Source organism: Trematomus bernacchii, unplaced genomic scaffold (genome assembly GCF_902827165.1).
Source record: "Trematomus bernacchii unplaced genomic scaffold, fTreBer1.1, whole genome shotgun sequence".
Classification (NCBI taxonomy): domain Eukaryota; kingdom Metazoa; phylum Chordata; class Actinopteri; order Perciformes; family Nototheniidae; genus Trematomus; species Trematomus bernacchii.
Window position 1 is genome coordinate 6,515,255 of NW_022987593.1, and position 20,383 is coordinate 6,535,637.

General features: G+C 39.0%; 4 protein-coding genes across 4 annotated transcripts; 2 read left to right on the plus strand and 2 right to left on the minus strand.

Moving 5' to 3' along the window:
* Nucleotides 1-861: 861 nt before the first annotated feature.
* LOC117481945 lies at nt 862-2,183 on the plus strand. The gene is made up of 4 exons (XM_034129887.1): nt 862-935; nt 1,116-1,321; nt 1,639-1,776; nt 1,975-2,183. Exons 1-4 carry the CDS (start codon nt 862-864, stop codon nt 2,181-2,183), a joined length of 627 nt encoding a protein of 208 aa, XP_033985778.1.
* Nucleotides 1,811-7,473, minus strand: plrg1 (pleiotropic regulator 1). The gene is made up of 14 exons (XM_034129234.1): nt 7,318-7,473; nt 6,988-7,094; nt 6,059-6,195; nt 5,888-5,941; nt 5,685-5,778; nt 5,432-5,522; nt 5,229-5,324; nt 5,017-5,109; nt 4,115-4,366; nt 3,376-3,478; nt 3,168-3,276; nt 2,813-2,952; nt 2,485-2,678; nt 1,811-2,393 (listed from the first exon to the last, which is right to left on the minus strand). Exons 1-14 carry the CDS (start codon nt 7,324-7,326, stop codon nt 2,334-2,336), a joined length of 1,539 nt encoding a protein of 512 aa, XP_033985125.1. The 5' UTR covers nt 7,327-7,473; the 3' UTR covers nt 1,811-2,333.
* A 2,438-nt stretch (nt 7,474-9,911) lies between these two features.
* On the minus strand, nt 9,912-14,403 carry fgg (fibrinogen gamma chain). The gene is made up of 9 exons (XM_034129236.1): nt 14,246-14,403; nt 14,118-14,165; nt 13,813-13,999; nt 13,610-13,694; nt 12,311-12,441; nt 11,852-11,985; nt 11,129-11,313; nt 10,696-10,973; nt 9,912-10,525 (listed from the first exon to the last, which is right to left on the minus strand). The coding sequence occupies exons 1-9, from the start codon at nt 14,306-14,308 to the stop codon at nt 10,341-10,343; spliced, it is 1,296 nt and encodes a 431-aa protein (XP_033985127.1). The 5' UTR covers nt 14,309-14,403; the 3' UTR covers nt 9,912-10,340.
* Nucleotides 14,404-17,115: 2,712 nt separating this feature from the next.
* On the plus strand, nt 17,116-20,347 carry lrata (lecithin retinol acyltransferase a). The gene is made up of 2 exons (XM_034129239.1): nt 17,116-18,874; nt 19,324-20,347. Exons 1-2 carry the CDS (start codon nt 18,341-18,343, stop codon nt 19,474-19,476), a joined length of 687 nt encoding a protein of 228 aa, XP_033985130.1. The 5' UTR covers nt 17,116-18,340; the 3' UTR covers nt 19,477-20,347.
* The last annotated feature ends 36 nt before the right edge of the window (nt 20,348-20,383 follow it).

Below are 20,383 nucleotides of genomic sequence, written 5' to 3' on the forward strand. Positions count from 1 at the left end.
ATTAAGTCATTCAAAAATTATATAAAATAAATTGTCATAAATTATATACATTTATAATTATAATAAAGCCTTAATTAACCTTAAATGTGGAAAAGCTCTGTCCCTATAACAGTATCTGAGTCAAAATGTTTTCTAAAGTATTTCAAAATACCCTGAGAAAATACCCTTTGGAAAAAGACACATTGTATTCAATATTATTTCAAAAAAATAATACATTTTATGAGGCATTTAATGTTAATTATTTAGACACATAGCTCTATCAGCCCCTTGATAATGATGTTGCAGCTCCCATTGGTCCTGCAGGGCAGAGTATCCATCACACAGCCTCCCATGGTGCTTGCAAGCAAAGTTGCCAAGCAACAGATGTAACCTGAGCTGTATACCCGAGTAAACAAGCAGCATAGTTACTGAGGCTCCCTTTGTCTGGGTCAGTTTGTTCAGCAACTCCACAAACTCCAACACAGAAGCTTTCGATAGAAGTGTTTTCTCAGATTTTTAGGAAAAATGCCTTCTCATATCATGCTCTCCTACCAGTGGGATGACCAGGCTCTGGTGAAAAAGATTTATGACCGCCTCAAAGATGATGGTCTGCCAGTGTGGTTGGATATCGAAGGAGGGGTGACGGGAAATATAAACGACTCGTGAGTACAGAGAAATCTGAATTAATGGGATTAATTAAATGAATGAATTAGATCAATCAGAATACATTTTGTCTTGTGTGTGTGTGCTTTCAGGATGGCTGCAGGTGTGGAGGAGGCTGTGGTGATTTGTCCCTTCATGTCTCCAGCTTACCAGACGTCCCGCAGCTGTAAGAAAGAGCTCAACTACGCAGACAGCAGGGAGGTCAGCATCGTGCCCGTCATGCTGACCAACAACTGGGAGGCGAGCGAGTGGCTGGGGCTGATCACTGCAGGCCTGCTGTGGGTGGACTTCAGGTGAGGAGGCCTTTCAAACAGACAGGGAGACAATGTCAGACACTCAAATGATTAAAGGAAATGTATTTAGGAACATTCTTGGTCAAATAAAGTCTATTATAGAGATTGGATCGTACGATTCAACATGAACGTCTGAGCTCTTAGATATTTTAGTTACCTACATCTGTGTTGTCGTTCTAGAAATGCAGAGAAGGATGAGGAGCACTTTGAGATGTGTCTCAGCTCTCTGGAGGAGGAGATCATGTTTAACGTGGGACACCTCCTGGCAGTTGAAGAACCTCAGGGAGAGGTGGTGGATCAGCCTGAACCATCAAAACCCCGCCTGAAAAAGAAACCAGGGAGAGGGTTTCGCCATGCTCTCTCAAAGCTCTACATCCATGATTCAGGTATGGGTTTAAAAGAAAAATGGTTTCTTTGGAGTCAATGTTTCTGGAAAATCCTTCCAAAGTTGCCATCCTGTTTGAGACACTGAACACATGACAGAAGGAGTTCCAACAAGTGCATGACATGTCTAGGAATAACTGGGACATTGTTAACACGTTTTTAATGTTCTAACTGTTGGACAGGAAATGTATTACTTGTATTTGGGTTAGGGTTATCTGAATAGCAATCCGAGCCCTGCACATTTAAACCAAACTGTGTAAAATCCTACGAACACTTGTGTATTTTTGGCCATCTCTTTTGCTGCGACATGATTTCACAGGTGAGATAATCGAGCCGACTGTCAGCAGCAGGATCACAGTGGAGCTCAGTGAGAAAGCTGGAGAGCATTGTTACTGGCTGGAGATTAAAGGCAACGGCTGTAAATACTACAGGAACGTTGTCACCAACAGATACCTGGGTAAGTACACAAATCAAAACAAAACAAACAGCAATTATGTGAAAAATGCTCTTTTTAATAAAGGAAGAAATAAAACTTCACATTGCGAACTGAAAAAAAGGCTTGTTTCCAAGTCTGTACAACTGGAAAATTGAGTCAATACAATTTTATTTTTCCTCCAAACAATTATTCAACGCGTTTTGGTTTGTCGCTCTGCAGGATTCGACCCCAGCAGGAACCAGGCCCACTCTGAGGTCAGCCCCTCTGAGAGAGAAGAGTGGCTGATGTTGGTGGACCAGACGGACCAGAGCCATCAGAGAGCCGTCATCGTCAAGAACAAACAGTCTGGGATGTTCCTGGCAGTCCAAAATGGCCACTTTACCGGACTCACATTTTACAATGAAGACTGCAAATGGTTTTTAGAATAAAACAGGACAATGTGGGCACTTCTGTCCATGACACATAAGTTGTTAAGAAACACAAGTAGAGAGACAAACTTGATGGGTGTATCTACAACTGGAGGATTGGTAGAAATACAATTAAACATCACTGTGACAAAAGAAACAAATAAAAAATTATTAGAATCTCTTCCTCTTGAGGATTTCTGGTTTCCAGTTGATGGGATGGGTTTCCTCTGTCTGTAAGAAAGAAAAAAGAGCAGTCATATTTTCTATCTACTGCTTCAGAGCCAATTAAAATACACATTTTAAATATGATGGTATAACTTACAGCGGTGTCGTCTTCCTTGTATACTTTAATGGTCTTGTCAGCCTCGGCAGTGATCAGCCGGCTCTCCGAGTTATCGAACTTGCAAGCGAAGATGCCAGACTCGCTGTCCAGAGAGCCGGGCTGCACAGCGGCGTGAATCCTCTGGAAGTTATAGCCTGTCCTCCAATCCCACATGTGGATGGTTCCATTGTCGGCTACAAAGAACAAAAACATGCACATTTATCAGAATTCTGCGACAGAATCAACACAACTAAGAAATAATAATCTATTACATGAGTTAAACATTACTGCAGAAAAAACAAGTGATAGTTTAGCTTGAATTGAATACCTCCAGACACCAACACGCCATCGGAGTTGACAGCCATAGTGTTGATGATGGCGTTGTGGCCCGACAGGTTCTGGATGAAGCTTCCATCGGGGAACATCCACTGCTTGATGTTGTCAGCAGAACCAGAGGCAAAAGTATATCTGTAGGACACAGGAAGTAAGGTGACCATATGTTGAGGATATTGCAAACTCTTTTTCTTTTAAACTAGAATTGTTTTAGTTTGAGCAATTTAGATTTATTAAATGTAATGATACAAAACCCAGGCAACTAATCCTAAAAAGCGCAAACCAGCTAACGTTTATCAACAGTGATGCTTAACACTTAAACAGAATATGTTATTGGTAAGGTAACTTACTGCCTGGGGTGCATTGCCAGAGTTCGGACAGACTTCTTGTGGTTTGTCAGAGTCGCTCTGGTTTTTCCAGCGATCAAGTCCCACAGCCGGATGGTTGAATCGTGACTGCCTGCAAGATGATAATCAGTGGTTAGCGGAGGGCCAAACAATCAGGTACGACTTTGATAACTTGTTAGGTCATTTTGGGTTAAAAAAAAAATGTATTTACCAGTGATGATTTGTGGCTCTGCAGCCTGACATTTCACTGTGGCCACAGTGTTGGTGTGTCCGGTCAGGGTGTGCACATTGGCTTTACTCCTGATGTCCCAAACCTGCATGGACAGGGAATAAATCAAATCTCTTTAATGTACGTATTACTTACACAGTGAGAGGAAGGGTGCACGCCAGTTAAAAGTACATCAACACCAAGTGAAAGTACAGAAGGGGTATTGTGTTCCCCATTTAACTATTGTCCTATTGTTTGAAATGTGCTGTATAGGCATAAGGTGACAGATGCAGATATCTGATAGCTAGAAGTTGTTCATGCTTGAAAGCACAACATATAAAGAGCTGAACACAAATCACAGAGGGTTAATCAACACATGAAACAGAACATAAAGGATGCTTAGCATAAACATTGAGAAACTGGAATTCAGTTCACACCCAAATCCACGTGCCTTTTCTATACTTACGGTTTATAACACAGTAACAGGGCAGAGGGAATATAAATGAATTAAAATATGTGACTAGTGAAAAGTTAGAAATCATGAACCGGTGGCAACTGAGCTGTAAACTTGTTCAGCTGAGTTCAGGAGAGCCTATGAATGATATGTGTATTTTTAAAGTTGCGGTGAACACTCTCTTTAAATAGGGCTGGACTCGACTAGGTAAAACTCAGTCGACTACCAATCATATGATTTTGTGATCAATTATCCATTTAACAGTGAGAATGCAAAGTAGCAGCTTACCCTTGCTGTGGCGTCTCTGCTGCACGTCACCAGCACATCAATAGTTGGATGAAGGTCGATATCATAGACAGCACTAAGGTGGCCGTGGTAGTGCCTGATGACCTTGTTGTACTCCAGATCCCAACACTTGACCTGCTTGTCTTCTCCACAGGAGAACAGGTAGGGGCTGCGGTTGCTGACCGCCACGCCGCGCACCGTGCTGATGTGTCCCGTCAGGGAGAGCTTCAGTTTCCCACTGGCCAGGTCCCAGATCTGTCAAGAACAAACAGCATTTAAGTAAATATAAGGGTATTATGTTTAAGAAGATACTGAAAAAAGCGCTTTTGATATTGCGTGCGGTTCCAATGGAAAACCGATGGTATCTGGCTGTAAACAACAAAGAATATAATATGGTCGCAATTAACCATTCAGGGTCACTAAGATAGATTTATAGAGATTTGATTAAAGGTTCACAGACATCCTATTTTCATTTAGCCACATTACTCTTGAGTTATCAGCATGATTAGGATATCTCAGTTACCAACCTGTGACCCAACTGAGATAACTTCATGACAACTGAGCCAATATCAATTTGCTGATAAAGACCATAACATGTGGTTGAAGGCTCTGGAGACGCTTCTATGTTAAATTGCTGTAACCAAGGTCACAGAGCATCGTTCATGTTATAATTTAATGTATTGTTAGTTATTATACATCAAAAGCATGTTGGAGGAGCTCAGGTCAGAAGAATTCCATTGCCATTTCTACACTGTAGCTTTGAGCATATGACAATAAAACCTTTGAATCTTTGAAAAAAAAAAAAAACTTCTTGTTAAACCATATTTATGAAAAATGTTCACATGCTAATTAATAAAAGACAATAAGTGAAATGGAAAATGAAAGTAATTTTCAACTTTACTCACCTTTATGGTTCTATCAGCAGAGCCTGTGACAAACCACTCATTCCCCGGCTCCACGGCGATGGATCTCACCCAGCCGAGGTGACCACTGATGACCTACCAGATCAAACATACGACATTTAAAAATCACACAGAAGAAACATCCCAGATGCCCCGCTTTGGCATTACATATACAAATAAAGAGGGAAATTAAAGCTTAGATTATTTGTATGTACCCGAAACAGTTTCCATGGGGGATGCCACTGTGGTTTGGGCATGGTGGGCGCCTTCCTCGCCATCGCATTTCTGGTGCCACCTCCGTCCAAGAGAGACTGAAATAAATACATGAATTCATTATCAGATCAGCTTTTTTCTCTGTGATTTTAGAGCACGGGTAAACAATCAAGATATCTGATCAAGAGGAAACAGTGTGACCTACCACAGAAGAAGACTGAGGGTGAGATCTCTCTCCTCCTCCTGTGTGTCGATGGATGTCACCAACACTGGAAGCGGTGCGGCTGATGTCCTGCCTGGAAATTCAATAACGACACAAAAATATTGTTAATTTATATCAATAAGTTGTTTAAAAATCCTGAAAAAGTTCTCCACGTGTTCAGGATCTTGAGTGTTTATGCAAAATGCTACCAATCCAGATTATTCACAGTATAGGATAAATAAAATAAAAGGTGTACCTGGCTTGTGAAGGTGGCAAAACGAGCGCCAAGGAGTTGATTCCTCCCTCACTTGGATTCCTGTGGATCTTTGTGTCAGCAGTCAAGGCCACTCCTATTGAACAATAAAACACTTGTATTAGATACACAAATATTGCTGATGATGTTCATGGTAAGGATGTATTACCATTACAGCTTGGTTAAATTAAAACCATCGTATTTACCAGGTCCAGAGGGATAGGCATGTGTCCCGGTGATCAGGTATTCTGGATCATCCCCTGAAACAAATTAGGGGATTTTAAATACTGGGAATTCAGGGGTCAAGAAAATAAATGTATGCATGGATTTCTCCATAATCCACTGAGGGTAATATACAGTGCTTGCTTCGTCCTCACCTGGCTGTGTGTAGCTCTGGTTGCCCAGCATACTGCCAGCAAGAAGGGACACTCTGTCTTTGCCCTCCTTCAGGACAGGCATGTGCAAAACTGCATTGTAATCTGCTTTCAGTTTCACAGACATCTTCATCTTCTGGCTGCAAACACAGTAGACAGGGATGCATCATTTAGTCCTTCAAAAGCATTCACTTGCTAACTATACTTGGCAAATAAGCATAATTTTGTTCTGATGTTTACATACATAAACATACATACAACAAACAATATGCAGTTCGTTGCTTTGAACAATTTATTTATCTCCCCAGGAGAGAGCAATATATATCACATCTCCTCTCATGGTATGGTATTCAACTTAATATTATAATGATATATATATATAAAACAAATCAAGTGATTGCTGTTGGTTAATCCAGTGAATGAAATACAGGAGAACCCATCATCACACAGAAAAATACTTATTATGATACAGCCGTCTCACTATATATTCATACTGACCCCCGACACTATATTCTACACGCAATTAATTATAATAGCGATCAAATATATTAATATTGGAGAAATATCCTTATTTATAACAAACAAAACATCTGGGCTGAATTTAGTACATATATCCTATATAGCATTTTTTTTTTTAAAAGGGAGAATGGAAACATTTCTCTGCCTTGAAAATATACATTATAAAAGTACTAGCCTAAAGATTTATATATCATTTATTATAATCATTAAAGCAGAAATAAGTGCAATTTATCTCATCATTTTCTCTGTAATCATGTCTAATTTAACATTACAGGTCACTTTTAATCAGGTTTGTACCATTTAGATAAAGCCAAACGTCTTCAGTATCAAGCAAAACCTTGAGTTTAAGAAGTGGAGTTTTAAAGGAGTCATAAATGCTCAAATGTAATTGTACAAACAAAGAAAATACAAACCTTTCTTCATCCTGTGCGATGGATTTCGCATGGTCGGACACAAACATATCATGAGTCCTTTTGAGAGATCTGAAGACCAGCGTGTGGACTGAGTGCTTCTGGACATCCTGTATAATACAATAGTTATATTTAATACAATAATATTCAACCAATACAAACAAGCCACATTTATAAATCACTCCAACCCTGAATATAGGTTATATAGACATGACATCGTATAGTAAACGTAATGCTATCCAGCAATTAGCCTGGTCCAACAATGTAATGTTCTGTAGCTTCTGAGCGGGACATAAAGAAAAAGCCTCGAAAAGACTTAGAAGCTCTTCTTACCTCGGCCATGGTTGAGATATCAACACGGAGAAAACACCACAGACGATAAAGTTACTTTTTAATGGAGTTTTGTTTGGTCGCACTCAAAACATATATTACAATCCTGAAAACATGAGCACCGCCACAAGCCGACGATCGTATAACCCGGAAGTAAACAACAACAACAGAGTTGAGGGGTTCATCATCGCCACCTAGCGGCCAGGAGGTGCAGGTCAAAGCAATTCTGTAAAACAACTAAATGAACAACTCCTACCTCCATTTTGCACAGGTTAATGTATTCCAGAGGTGGAAGGAGCACTCAGATTGTGTACTTAAGTAAAAGTACAAGTACCTGAGTGTAGGAATACTGTGTTAAAAGAAAAAGTCCTGCAATCAAAATGTTACTCAAGTAAAAGTAGAAAAGTGTTGGCATCAAAGTATACTTAAATAAGAAGAACCCGGACACATTTCTACTTTTGGGGAAATTATGGAGAACATAATTTAGACACATATAACACATTTCTGACAAGTAACCCCCCTATAGTGTCAAAGATCTGAAAAGTGATATATATGTCACATTGGGCGTTAAAGTAAAGCTCATTCATAACTTAATTCATGAGGATGATTTTTTTGGTTTAAATTTGTTTCAACATTCTCTGAACTGAAAAGTATAGAATATTAACTAAATATAATTGAATCAACTAAATGAACTGAGCAGATCATAATAATATTTCTAATTGTGCATATGTGCAACTCAAGATTTTCTGAGAAATGTTAAAGTTAATGTCCCTATGTGACATTAATGTCACAGCGATATTTATCTTATTTGTTTCATATCAATATGATCAAGATTTTTTTTCCAAAACATGTTAAATGTAATAAAGGACATGTTATGTAAGCATTATAATTCTTAAATGGCTTGAATCTTACCTTTAGCAACAAAAAACAAGCTTGAAATGTAGCTAGTTCTGTCACATGTGTTAGCTTGGCCCATGGACATATTGAACATGTTGTTATGGGAACACAAAATCACATGACCTGGCCCACGGCCCACCAGACTGTTCAGTGTGGGTCAATTAGGGACTTCATGAGATAAAATAAAGGCTAAAGCTGCAGGAACTTCCCAGAACATTTAAATGTCATGTGACATTTGTGTCACGGTGGGTTCTTATGGGTTAAAGTACCAAAAGTAAAAGTAATCATTGTGCAGATTGGTCCATTTTAGAATAATATATATTATATGTCTTGATTATAATTATGTATGCATTTAAGTGACTTGATTATATTTACCATCATTAATCAAAATAAAGGTATTAAATCATTGTAGTGGAGTAAAAGTACTACATTTACCTCTGAATTGTAGAAGTACAAAGTAGAAACAAATTGAAATACTCAAGTAAAATACAAGTCCCAGTACAGTACTTGAGTAAATATATTACTTTACACCACTTTAGGTTTAGTGTTTTTACTCATAATTATGGTGTATATATTGATACAATGAAGGTTACTCTCAGTGTTCACAAGCCAGTTTAGTTACCTGAAGCACATGAAGTAATTGCTATCTAATCATTTCATGCCTCAACAGTTTACCTAGTTGTTGCAAATGGTGTAGGTGGCCATTTTTTGGAATGTAAATTCCAAGATTTACTGTGATTATTGTGAGAAATATCACAAAAACACTTATTGACTTTGGGACTTTAAATACTGAGGGGTACAAAAGACTGTTACCTACATTAGGCCATACATGGGCATTTGGTATTTGGCAAGATCATCTACAACTAGCCAAATGGAGTTTGGACTCCACATGTCGTTGTTGAGGTGAAGGTTGTGATTCATCGGGACAAGTAACATTGCACAATACAAAGTAAACTGTCCAAACGTGGAAACAAATAACAATTTGGGACAATTTAATTTGGCAGCAACCAGCCAACTAAAAAAACCTTCCCTTTAAAAGACTTGCGGTAACAAGCTGCCTATTTAAAACAGTAGTAAGGCTGGTATCTTTCAGTAGATAACAAGTACCTCAACCTTTTAGTAAAGTTCACTATTCAACTATCGGGAAGTGACCTTATAAAGAGCACTTTAGTTTAAATGATTGAATTACTTCTGAAATGTATGTTGGAATGTTTCCAAGTGCGTGTTAGAAGTGCCCATAGAGTCGCTGCTTTGGTCAATATTTTTCAATTATTCATTTACTGGAGACAATGGGCTACAGATGGATTGTGTTTTGTTGTTGATCGATTTTAGCCATGCTTTTTTTTTAAACCTGGAATTTCATTTGCCTAAAAGGTCTTCTATAGCCAGATCACTCACTAATCAAAAACCTGTTATTTTGAAAAAAGCAAATACACTGCTGTATCTTCTTATAATTATGTGTGTGTGTGTGTGTGTGTGTGTGTGTGTGTGTGTTGTCTTGAAGACTGTGACTGTGCGTTCTGAAAACGTAAGTGAGTGATCAGATAGCAAACTTCTGAAGCTTAATCTAATCAAAACCATAGCTTCTTACTACATTTGCGAAGGTTTTATAATTATAATTATAAATTAATTATTAATAAACACTGATGTAGTGGTGTATAATATATTACACAGCATATGAAAAAGAAGTGGACACATTCTTTACATTTAAGGAAGGTTTTATTGTACAGACAGGTGTATATTTGTTGTACTATGACAACATATTTAAACTTTTGCAGAGTCAATTCAATTTCAGATACATCTTATTTTAGTGTTTGTTTTTACAAAATGCTTTTTTCCCATCTGCAAATTCTTTACAAAAGATCTGCATGCCATATTTATTAGGTAGTGTTTCCAAGATTGCAGCAATTTAGTCCAAACTAAAAATCTCCAAAGAAGTATTGACCGTAATCTCAAAACAACCCAGAGACTGAAAGGAAAATGTGAACGTCACAATTCTGCAACATGCACGCATTACACATCATAAAGTCAGAATTTTTATCGTGGAGGCATTTAATTTAATTTAGTGATTTGGTGCTGAACACCTTAACTAAAGCAAAAAACAGACCACAACCATGTTAGTCTTCTTTTTAACCTTCAAGCCCGCCAAACTGTTTCACCCCAGCCTGCTGTCCACCTCCTGCTGTGATGCGACTGAGGGGGATGATCTTCATGGTGGTCTCTTTCAGGGAGTACCAGCGGCTGTGCCATGTGACCCAGATAATGCCGTTGTCGAAGCCAAATTCACCTGCATCCTTTTCTGTGTAGCTGCCACCTATAGAATAAAACACAGACAGCTTAGTGTGGACCTTTAATATGAATACATGTGCTTGGATATCGTTATGTGGAGGATAGTTGTTGATAAAATATATCAATAAAACCTTTAACATCTTAACAGATAATTTAAATGAACACCAATTAAAGATTCTGGCCCTGTTGTCTTACCCTGGTAGTATTTGCCATTCAAATGTGCAGCATGACATCTGTTCATCCACCAGCCGGAGCCGTCCTGCTTAGCACAGTTGCCGTCGTACTTGTCATTGTCCTTGTCGATGGAACTGAACTGCATGCCATTGTGAGAGGTGTAGAACTTGTCACTGGGATCATCACCAAAGTCAAAGCCACCAAAAGCATCTCCAGCATCACCGCCAAAGTAGTAACCGTATGTAAGACGGTACATGTCGATCTCGGGATTAACTTTGAACATGGTGTAATCGGCATACCTGGAGAAGGATTGATTATTGTTAGTTTTTGTTAACTTCCGCTGAGTCATTTTTTTCGTTCTTTAAAGGAAAAACAAACTATCAGGGTCATGTTTGCTTTTCAGTGAGTCCCTTTGCTCTCCTCTTATGTAATCCGTTATCATGTGTATACATACTTTTTGTTGCCTTCCCAGTCAACAAGCTCTATCCTCAGCACAGTCGGCATGATTGTAGTGGCCGTCAGAAGATGCATCTTCTCGAGACCGAGCCAGAACTCTGTGGTGTCGTCTGGTGAGAGATATCCGAAGCCCTCCTTGTATTGGACCCAGTCCTTTTTGAAGTCCACACTGCCATCGCGTCTCTGTGGACAAAAAAGTCCTCAGTGTCATATGATGATACGATAGGTCATATGTAATCATCTTTAAATGTAATGGGTATTTAGCAAAGAGATGTACGTTTAATATATACAAATGTAGTTGTCCTGACTCAGAGTTACTGAGAGAAATGCAAAAAGTGTTGCAACCGTCCTCAGTCTATCCCTGCCGTGCAATTGAATGCTTTGGCTTTTTGAGTCAAGATGAATTAGCAACTCATTTCTTTCATATCATTTTGAGATATTGGGGGGAGGGTATCATTTCAAACAAGTCAAACAATGTTTTAATTACATTGGGTAAGGCCTGACACTTTCAAAGATGACAACATAAGGGTTTAGCGCCCCCATCCAACCCTAATCATTTTCATACGGTCGCTTATCAGTTGTTTGCTATCAGGACTGGAAGGTTGTTTTACTGAGTATTACGTAGTTGTAGTTCTCTGAGAGAAGACTCTGGGAATCATGCAGGGCCAGATGAAGGCAGTACAGAGTGTTTTTTCTCAACATTTTCTCAAGTGAAACATACCCTCTGTATGACTGTGAAGCCACGTCCAAAGCTGTCAATCTCACAATAGACCAGGAACTGCTCAGTGGCTGTAGCTGGCTTCACATAATAAAGCCCACTGGTGGTGGCACCTTTGTTAGCAATATCCTGGCAGTCTGATGAACGAAGTGAAGAAGAAAAAATAAGGTTTAACAAACAAAGGTCACAGCAAGACATAAAAGACTGTCTAGAGTGGTTTTATTGACTATAAAACAGGATAAAATAAACACATATTATTTCCTGATGCTTATGCATTATGTCCACACTTATTTTAAGGTTTAGAAATAACCGCTTTGAAATAAAAATCTGTTTACTTTACATTGATTTGCCTTATGATTTTACTCTCTGACTAAACACTGAAAAAGGACAAATGTCGTTCAGATGAGGCATGATTGAGAAATTTCTGGGAAGGTCTGAAGGTCAATGGATTTATTTTTTTACCTGATCCTGTGAGGGGCTGGATTTCAACTGAGTCTTTGCAGGGCTCAGCGCATTTCTGCTGCAGCTGCACAGAGAGCTTTTTCAAGTCTGACATTCTCCTCTCGTTGGATGAAATTAAATTCTGAAGTTCACTAGAAAGAGGGGAGAAAATGAGATGTAGGAGCTTTATCCTGAGAAACTCATGTAGTAAAAACAGTGAAGCTCAAATGTACAGTCTTTTACAAAATAGATACGACAAGAATAAGAAAATAGAAACAAACTAGAAGCAAAAGTAACAAATTAAACACATTTGAAAATAACATCAAAATAAGTGTTTTTTTTCTTTTTAGAAGTGAGTTTGAGTTCCTGTGTCAATAGGCGAAAGAATTGCACCATGCTCTGTGCAGAGTGCAAACTGTGTGGGCGAGAAGGGTTGGCGTGCATTGACCTGAAAGCGTGGGTGGCTTGGAGAAGTAAAAGTAGGTAAAAGTGTCAAAAGAAAAAGTATGCAGTGGTCTCTTAGGGCTGGGGGATGAGGAGGGGGGGTTGTTGGTTTGTAACATTTTCTTGAACTAGTATGAGGTGAAAACACAATAGAAAAAACAAGCAAGCTGCTAATTAGTGGAATAGAAACAGTTAGTGCTTCTTCCACAAACTTTTACGAAAGAGTAGGCAAGTACACTTCACACATCAAGACAACTCATGTTACTGTATGACCAATAATTTAACCAGATTTCCATCACATGACCTTTGTTTACCATTTCTGACTAGTTTGAGTTTTGCTTCTGTGATTTCACATTTCACTTTTCTAAGTTTTTTCTTAGAAGATGTCACGTGTTGAATCTAGAACAATGTATTTTGATTTACAAACTATGCATATGTTGTGGAAGACATTTTTTATCTACAAAGTAACTTTTAACTATAGCTGTCTCATCAATTTATTTGATTTAAAAAGTGTATGAATACTAAAAGGTGCAGTCAGCTGTTTTGAACCAATACATTTTTGGCGCATTAGGCAAGCCCAGCCCTGGCTTTGTCAATGTGCAACAAACGTATTGACTTGGACAGAGCCACCAGAAAATATTCCAGCAAATCAGCAAGAGGAGGCGTTGGTGCTTATGCCTATGACAGGGGGAAGGCCACAGATGTATAAAGAGAAAGGCAGTGGAAGCGAGAGGGACGGTAAATGTTGACGGGGGTATTTGCTTTGGTTGAGTTCAAATATTAACAATCTCCGAATTACTGATTCTACATTTAAGAAGCTTGGCACTAAGGTTTGATGTTAGATTGTATAACTTAAGTAATACTAAGGTGACTTACTATATTTGCTGTTCCTGTGCGATGATGGTCTTTTCAAACCGAACAACATCATCCAGCATATTCGATGATTTTCTGTGGTATGGATCTGAAATAAAAAGCCAGTGTCAGCGCTGATCTTGAAACATTCCCCACAGTCCTTTAATACTTTTAATACATTAACGATCAGTTACTTAAAGAAGATGACACCAGATGAAGCGTGTTACCTGGCAGGGAGGTCTTCTGAGCTGACGTAGTAGAATCTTTCATGTGGACAACAGTTTCTTGGGCCCCTTGGGTCAAATTGGCAATTGTTTCAAGTGTCTCTTGCAAATCGTCCAAATCCCTGTCCACCTCCGGGAAATACTTCAGCATGTAATCCGTCACTGCACATGTTGTAGGACAGTACTTCCCCTAAATACAGACAAAAGAAGTTCAAATACAACATTTATAATAGTTTGCCCATATATACAAAGACTTACAATCTACATGGCAAAGATTACATCATTATTATTTGTAACATCATACTTACAAAGCCATCACCCATGTTGCATGATGCAAGGTTGTCTCCTCTGATTTGCTACACAGCAAAAAGAGAAAAAAGAATTTGATGTCTGTGTTCAAGTACACGGATGAAAACATTGAAATTCAGTGACTTACTGCTGATGAGAAGGAGAAAAGTAACAGGAGACCTCCTGCTGTTAAAACAAGTGATGGAGCCATGTTGCCTTTTGCCACCAGTTGTGGTTTTGTCTTTTTGGAAGAATGAAGTGTAGCTCGACTCGGTGGGATATTTATCTGAACAAGGTCCTCAGGTCATTGTTAGATAAGAGGTTCATCTGCAAACAACCAACTCACTGTGTTGACTCAATGTCCCTGTAAAACATATTAGCTTACTGTCAATAAAGACGTGCCAAGAGTACTGGATTGACACAAGACCACAACATGACCACTGGAAATACTCATTTTGAATTGGCTAGCAAATGTTAGTTAAAATAAATGTTTAAGAATCTTTAAAAAGTTCCCATTTAAGCTCCTAATTGAGTCAAAGTTGAGTTTAAAACAAACATTTTCATAGTTATTTGGTGATTTAAAGAAATTCTCTTTTTACTACGGCAAATTAGAAAATTGCGTGTTTCAAATTATATTCCCTAGGACAAAATGTCAAAGATAACACAGCAGACTTCTTGAGGCTTGATACTAACACTCAAAATGTATTTGATTAATTTTCTACAATTTAACTTTAACGGCTAAAATTCCAACTCGCAACTCTTCCCTTTTTCGTTTCTCTTCAGAAATTCACCAGGGTGCAATGTTAAACTGCAGATTAAACAGTACTTGATATAGTTTTTGGCTGCAACAGTAAATTGACAATGACACTGATCTCTTTTTTCCAGGTGGTTAATCAACATGGTTTATATTAAATGACAAAATATGACTATGAGCGCTCAGGTTTCATGGGGACACTTTCTGGGAGTTTAGCCACAAATTCTTTACAAAACATTAAGTTATTGATTTTGACTTCTTGTTTGAAACGGGGCTGCACTGGTGGGTAAGACCACCAGTGGGAGTGGAACCACAATAAGCCAAACAAGCTTATCAGTGAGCACACATTCAAAGTATATTCAAAGCATATGCCTCTTTTGTCCCTGAATAGAAACATCTTAGTTATAACTTAAACATAATTGGTACACTCTTTTCATGATAAAATACATGTATCCCCCTTGAAATGCTGCATGGAGATGTGTGTTCATTTGTGTCACAAAATAAAGAATGATGAATATTTGGAGTTATATTAAAGGTCCCATGTCATGGCCATTTCTACTGATCATAATTCCATTGTTGAGGTATACTAAAATAGATTTATATTGTGCAATTTTCCAAACTCACATTGGTTTCTCATACAGCATCTCTGTATAGTATGTGTATTCACTCTCTGTCCTAAACGGGTTGTTGGAGCTCCTGCCCCCCCCTCCTTATGAGCCCACTGTGCTCTGATTGGTCAGCTCGCCCACTCTGTTCTGATGAGTCCACCACCGTTACAGCGGAACATCAGTGATTATGTGTTACAATGGCGTTTGTTAGCAACCAGAAAATGACACCAGTAATGACAAACAGATGAGAATGCTGCGTTGGGTCTGGGTGCCGTGTTGGCGGGACGTTGCGGGGCTCGCTGCTGGAGCGGACAGTGTGAGCTGGCTTACTGGTGTCGTTTCCTGGTTGCTGCGGGGGATCTGCGAGACAGTGAGACACAGCAAAACCCAGCCTGAACCCAGCCCGAGCACACACACACACCTGCAGCCTGGCTGTGAGTCTGCGTGTGTTCTCAGAACGAGCCCAGGCCGAGCCCCACCGCGTCTCGCTTTCTCAGGCTGAGAAATCCGTGGAGCTGCAGCTGAGAAAAGATTGAGTGTGTGTGTGTGAGGAGGTCCGCGGATTGTTCCTTTACGTCACTATACCCAATACGTCACTGTACTTACTACACTATAAGAAGAAAACAATGGAAAAAGAAAAATCTCCAACGAGGCGTTCTGGGGCAGCATAAACAGGTATTTTCTGTGTTAGAGTCTTACTCGCTACAGGGTGTACTTTGAGGGTTTGTGACTCTGCAGACCGTTTCCATGCATAAAAAGCTACATAACACACAAGGGGACGGTTAATAACCGGAAAAGCATGACATGGGATCTTAAACATTAACATTTTAACAGAAAGTTAAAGGGAGATTGGCTTCAGAATATTCATCTAATTAAATAAAAGTGGAGGCAACGTATAAGTGATCATTTAGTTGTCGTAGGTTGTTGTTGAAGAACAGCTTCAATAGGACAAGTAATTCCAAATGTAAGGGGGTGAGTACTTTAATTAACATCTCTTTAAACACTTGAATAATCAATGGATCACATTAGGAATTATATGCTTTCTTCACTTCTGCTATTTTAAAGTGAGTGATATGAATGAGTAAAGTATGATATTTTGACATTTTAGACCGAGGAATGTTTGTTCAAAGCCAATTTACACTGGTTGTGCCACTTCAATATTTTGTATGCTGCAAAGTAACAACAAACCCAAATGGATAATTTTTATAAATTAGAGGATATTCTTCAGGACTCTAGACAAACTACTCTTTATTACATCAAAACAAACGCCAAAATAAAACTTAATAAGGCTTCACCTGTAGGCCACATGTTGACATTAGATGATAAATCGTGCCTTAACTACCTCTGTGTGACCTGGTTTTTATGTGGAAAAAAAAAACACAGTCCCAGGATGGATATAAAGCATTGCTGACCTGAGAATGAACTGGCAGGCCCATGAACCCAAACAGTGCTGAACTGTTGCTGAACTGGCCTCTTTGTGAAGAAAAAAACCAATGGAAAGAGTTTCTTTCTTCTCAAAGTGCCATGAAGACATGGACACTCTCTCCGCACATCGTGTCCAGGTTGTTGAGACGTGGCTTCAGCTGTTTTATATCGATGCAATCAGACAATGATGCCAGGTCACATTGTTACCTTGGGCGTACTGAATCAGAATGCAAAGCAACAGAGATGCAATTCAGAGTTATTAGTTTATTGCTGAATCATTGTTTTTGAAGAAACCGGAGGAAATACTTCAGTAATCAACTTAAGTTTAAGGCCTGAAAAACAATGTTAGCGTATTTCACAAGAGGTCTGACGAGGAATTCAACTTAAAGAGCCTTGTTAGGGTCCCCCATGTGTCAAGAGTCTGGAGTAATGGTGACCATGGTGTAAATCTCCCTCAGGGCAAAGGTTTGTTGTAATGCCACCAGGGTTCAACCTGTGGTCAGAGGCGGTAAGTCGACTGAGCTGAACGTAGATCAGCAGGAAAAACATGCAGCCAGGTTGACACTTTGTTTTCCACATACCATTAATGTATTTCTCAAGTTTTCAAATGAAGAAACTGATGTTACTCTTAATGTAAGCTAAGATTTATTTTTCTCTGCTTCGCATTCCATGTTTAATTTCCTTACAACTAGTTCGGAGTGGGTTCATTTGGTCTTTCAGTTCCATATTCTGATGGATGTGTAACTGAAGCCTACAGGATTAAGGTTATCTGGTCAAAGAATGTTTTATCTTGTCGTACTGTTCCTTTGAGAAGATGCAGAACATCCAGAACAGCCTGGTTTTTTCCAACACTGATCCCGATTATGGATGGGACAGAACAGACTCGCCACTGTGAGTCAACTAAGTCCTCCGCACTTCATTGTCTGGAGGGCAATCAGCTTTATAGCCCAATTAGTTTCTCATAGCAGTGGTCTAATCACCAAAAGGAACTAAGAAGGTGCACAATTCAAAAGAAGGCCGTTATTAAATTGACAACCATGAATGCTCACTGTACTTATACTTATGAGTTATTTACTTTAGTGTTTGCACTAAATTACTCCATTAGATTTCAGAGGGATATAGTGTACTGCTAGGGGAACATTATGCATAATAAATACACTAGTGGTATGCATGACTTATTGACTTTTAATTGTAATAGAGTATTAGAACACAGGTGATTTCAGTTTGAATAACTTACATTTATCAATGAATCTTATTGATGCAATTGTCCATCTGAATGCCTAATAAATGTTATTTTCACATGATATTATTATTATTTGCCCTTTGGTTGCACGTGCAGAAGGACCAATCGTGTCCTCGGGATATCCTCTGAACTTTCTCTCCTCCTCGCGACAGAAAGGATAAAAAGCTCATTTCCCTAAAGCACTTGAGGGTAGTTTCCCCCAAAACTGTTACGATGTTGCAGCTGTTTACCTTTCTGTTGGAGAAGTTCTCTCTTCTCTTTAACTTCAAACTGTTTGGGTCCAGCTGGTCGGACGGTGAGGACCGGAAAGGTCACGCGCTGCGCGCTCCCCCGCAGCCCCTCCGGAGGGGAGACCTGCTGGAAGTCCCCAGAACCCTTTTCACCCACTTCGGCATTTATTTAGGCGACAATAAAGTGGCTCACCTGATCCCCGACATCCTGCCTGTGCTCACACTCGACCGGAAGCTCATTGGTTCTGTCATTACAAACACGAGACTGATCTTCGGCGTCATCTACAGATGCGCCACGGTGCGCGTTGACACTTTAGAGGACTTTGCATATGGCTCCAACATACTGGTTAACCCCATGGATAAATTCATGAAGGATCAAGCATTGGCCAATGAAGATGTCGCTAAGAGAGCTGAAAAACACATCGGAGCCACTCCCTACAGTCTGCTGTGGTATAACTGTGAACACTTTGTGACCGATTGCAGATATGGACGTGCAGCCAGCCTGCAAACAGATAAGGTTGGTATAGTCCTAAACGCTTTTCTGACAATGGGTGCAGAATTAAATGTCTATGTTAAGTGTTGTTTTGGTTATTGGTCATTCAAATTATGCCATGTATATTATACTTTAAAAACGTATTTTTTTCTGGTGTTAGAAGAAGCTGTCTCCATTCGCAGTTCATCTTGTACTTACAGTGCTGCACATTCCCAAATAGCCAAATCAGATTATTCAAACCAACCAACACCGAGTATACTTGGCATGATAGAGCCTCTTGCACTTCAATGCCAAGTGGCTGCCCAGATTTGAGAAGTTGGCATCCTTCTGAGTTAACCTTCACAACTGTTCACAGTAACTATGTTTTTTTTTCCAGGTATCAGGCAATCGGAAAGGTTCTGTAGGGCATACAATGCAATTCTAAATAGTGTATAAACAACATTAAATAATTAACTGTATTTCTTTTTTTATAGTTCTGCGAATGCTTGAAATCAATCATCAGAGACCAGCGCAGCGTGGCTGTCACAGGCCTCCTGGGAATTGTGTCCATTATCTGCTATGGCATGGCACCATCAACAACATTACCCACAATCCTCATTACCTTAACTCTGTGGATGGCTGGTTGAAGAAGTGCAGCAGAAGGAACCTACAAACAATCAAACACACAAACTGAGCTTCTACTTGGCAAGGAGTGACCTGAAACCTCCTTAGGACCGTGCCCTCCTGTCTTATGGAGTTAAAACTATACATGTCATGACCTTTGAGTAGACGATGTTTAATGTTTTGTTTTTGACATGCAAATAATAGTCTCCTATGTGACTTACATTGGTTCTCTCATAAAAGCATTGGGAAAAATATATTTATAAAAGAATACAGATAGTGATTCACTTTTGCTAACATTACAGTCAACACACACGTTGACTTTAATTTAGTGTATTTTGTCAACAGATTACACATAACTGTATTAGGTATTAGAGTGCACAAAAGGAATATACAGTGGTACATTGACTACAACAATATCTAAATGTATTATATGTGGTTGGAATTCTCTTGCAATGAACTTAATATAATGTTGTAAATATGAAAAATGTTTAATAAACTATTTATTTTTTCTACTTGAGTGAGTGGACGCAGCCTACATCTCAGAACACATGCCAGTGAGAGCAAAGCCATCATATAGTATTTGTGATATTCAATCATATACCAGTTTTAAAAAAGTTAAAACGGAAGTCCATATAAATAGATTCTGCGTTTATTTGCTGAATGTCTGACGTAACAGTAGTATTGATCAATCACAGTTGAGAAGTCTTTGGTTAAATATTGTTAAAATTCTGTGTGGAAAACAACCCAGTCATACTCGTAATCATAACTCCGTCTCCAGTCTCACACCTCAAGTTGCAATTATAGTCAATGGGTTCAAAGATTGCTGAAACAATAACACAGTTTATGTGTAAATGTATAGTGTAGATGTGCTGCAAAAAGTTACAATAAACACATCAAAAGTAATGCTAATACAGCACCTATACCTTTGAA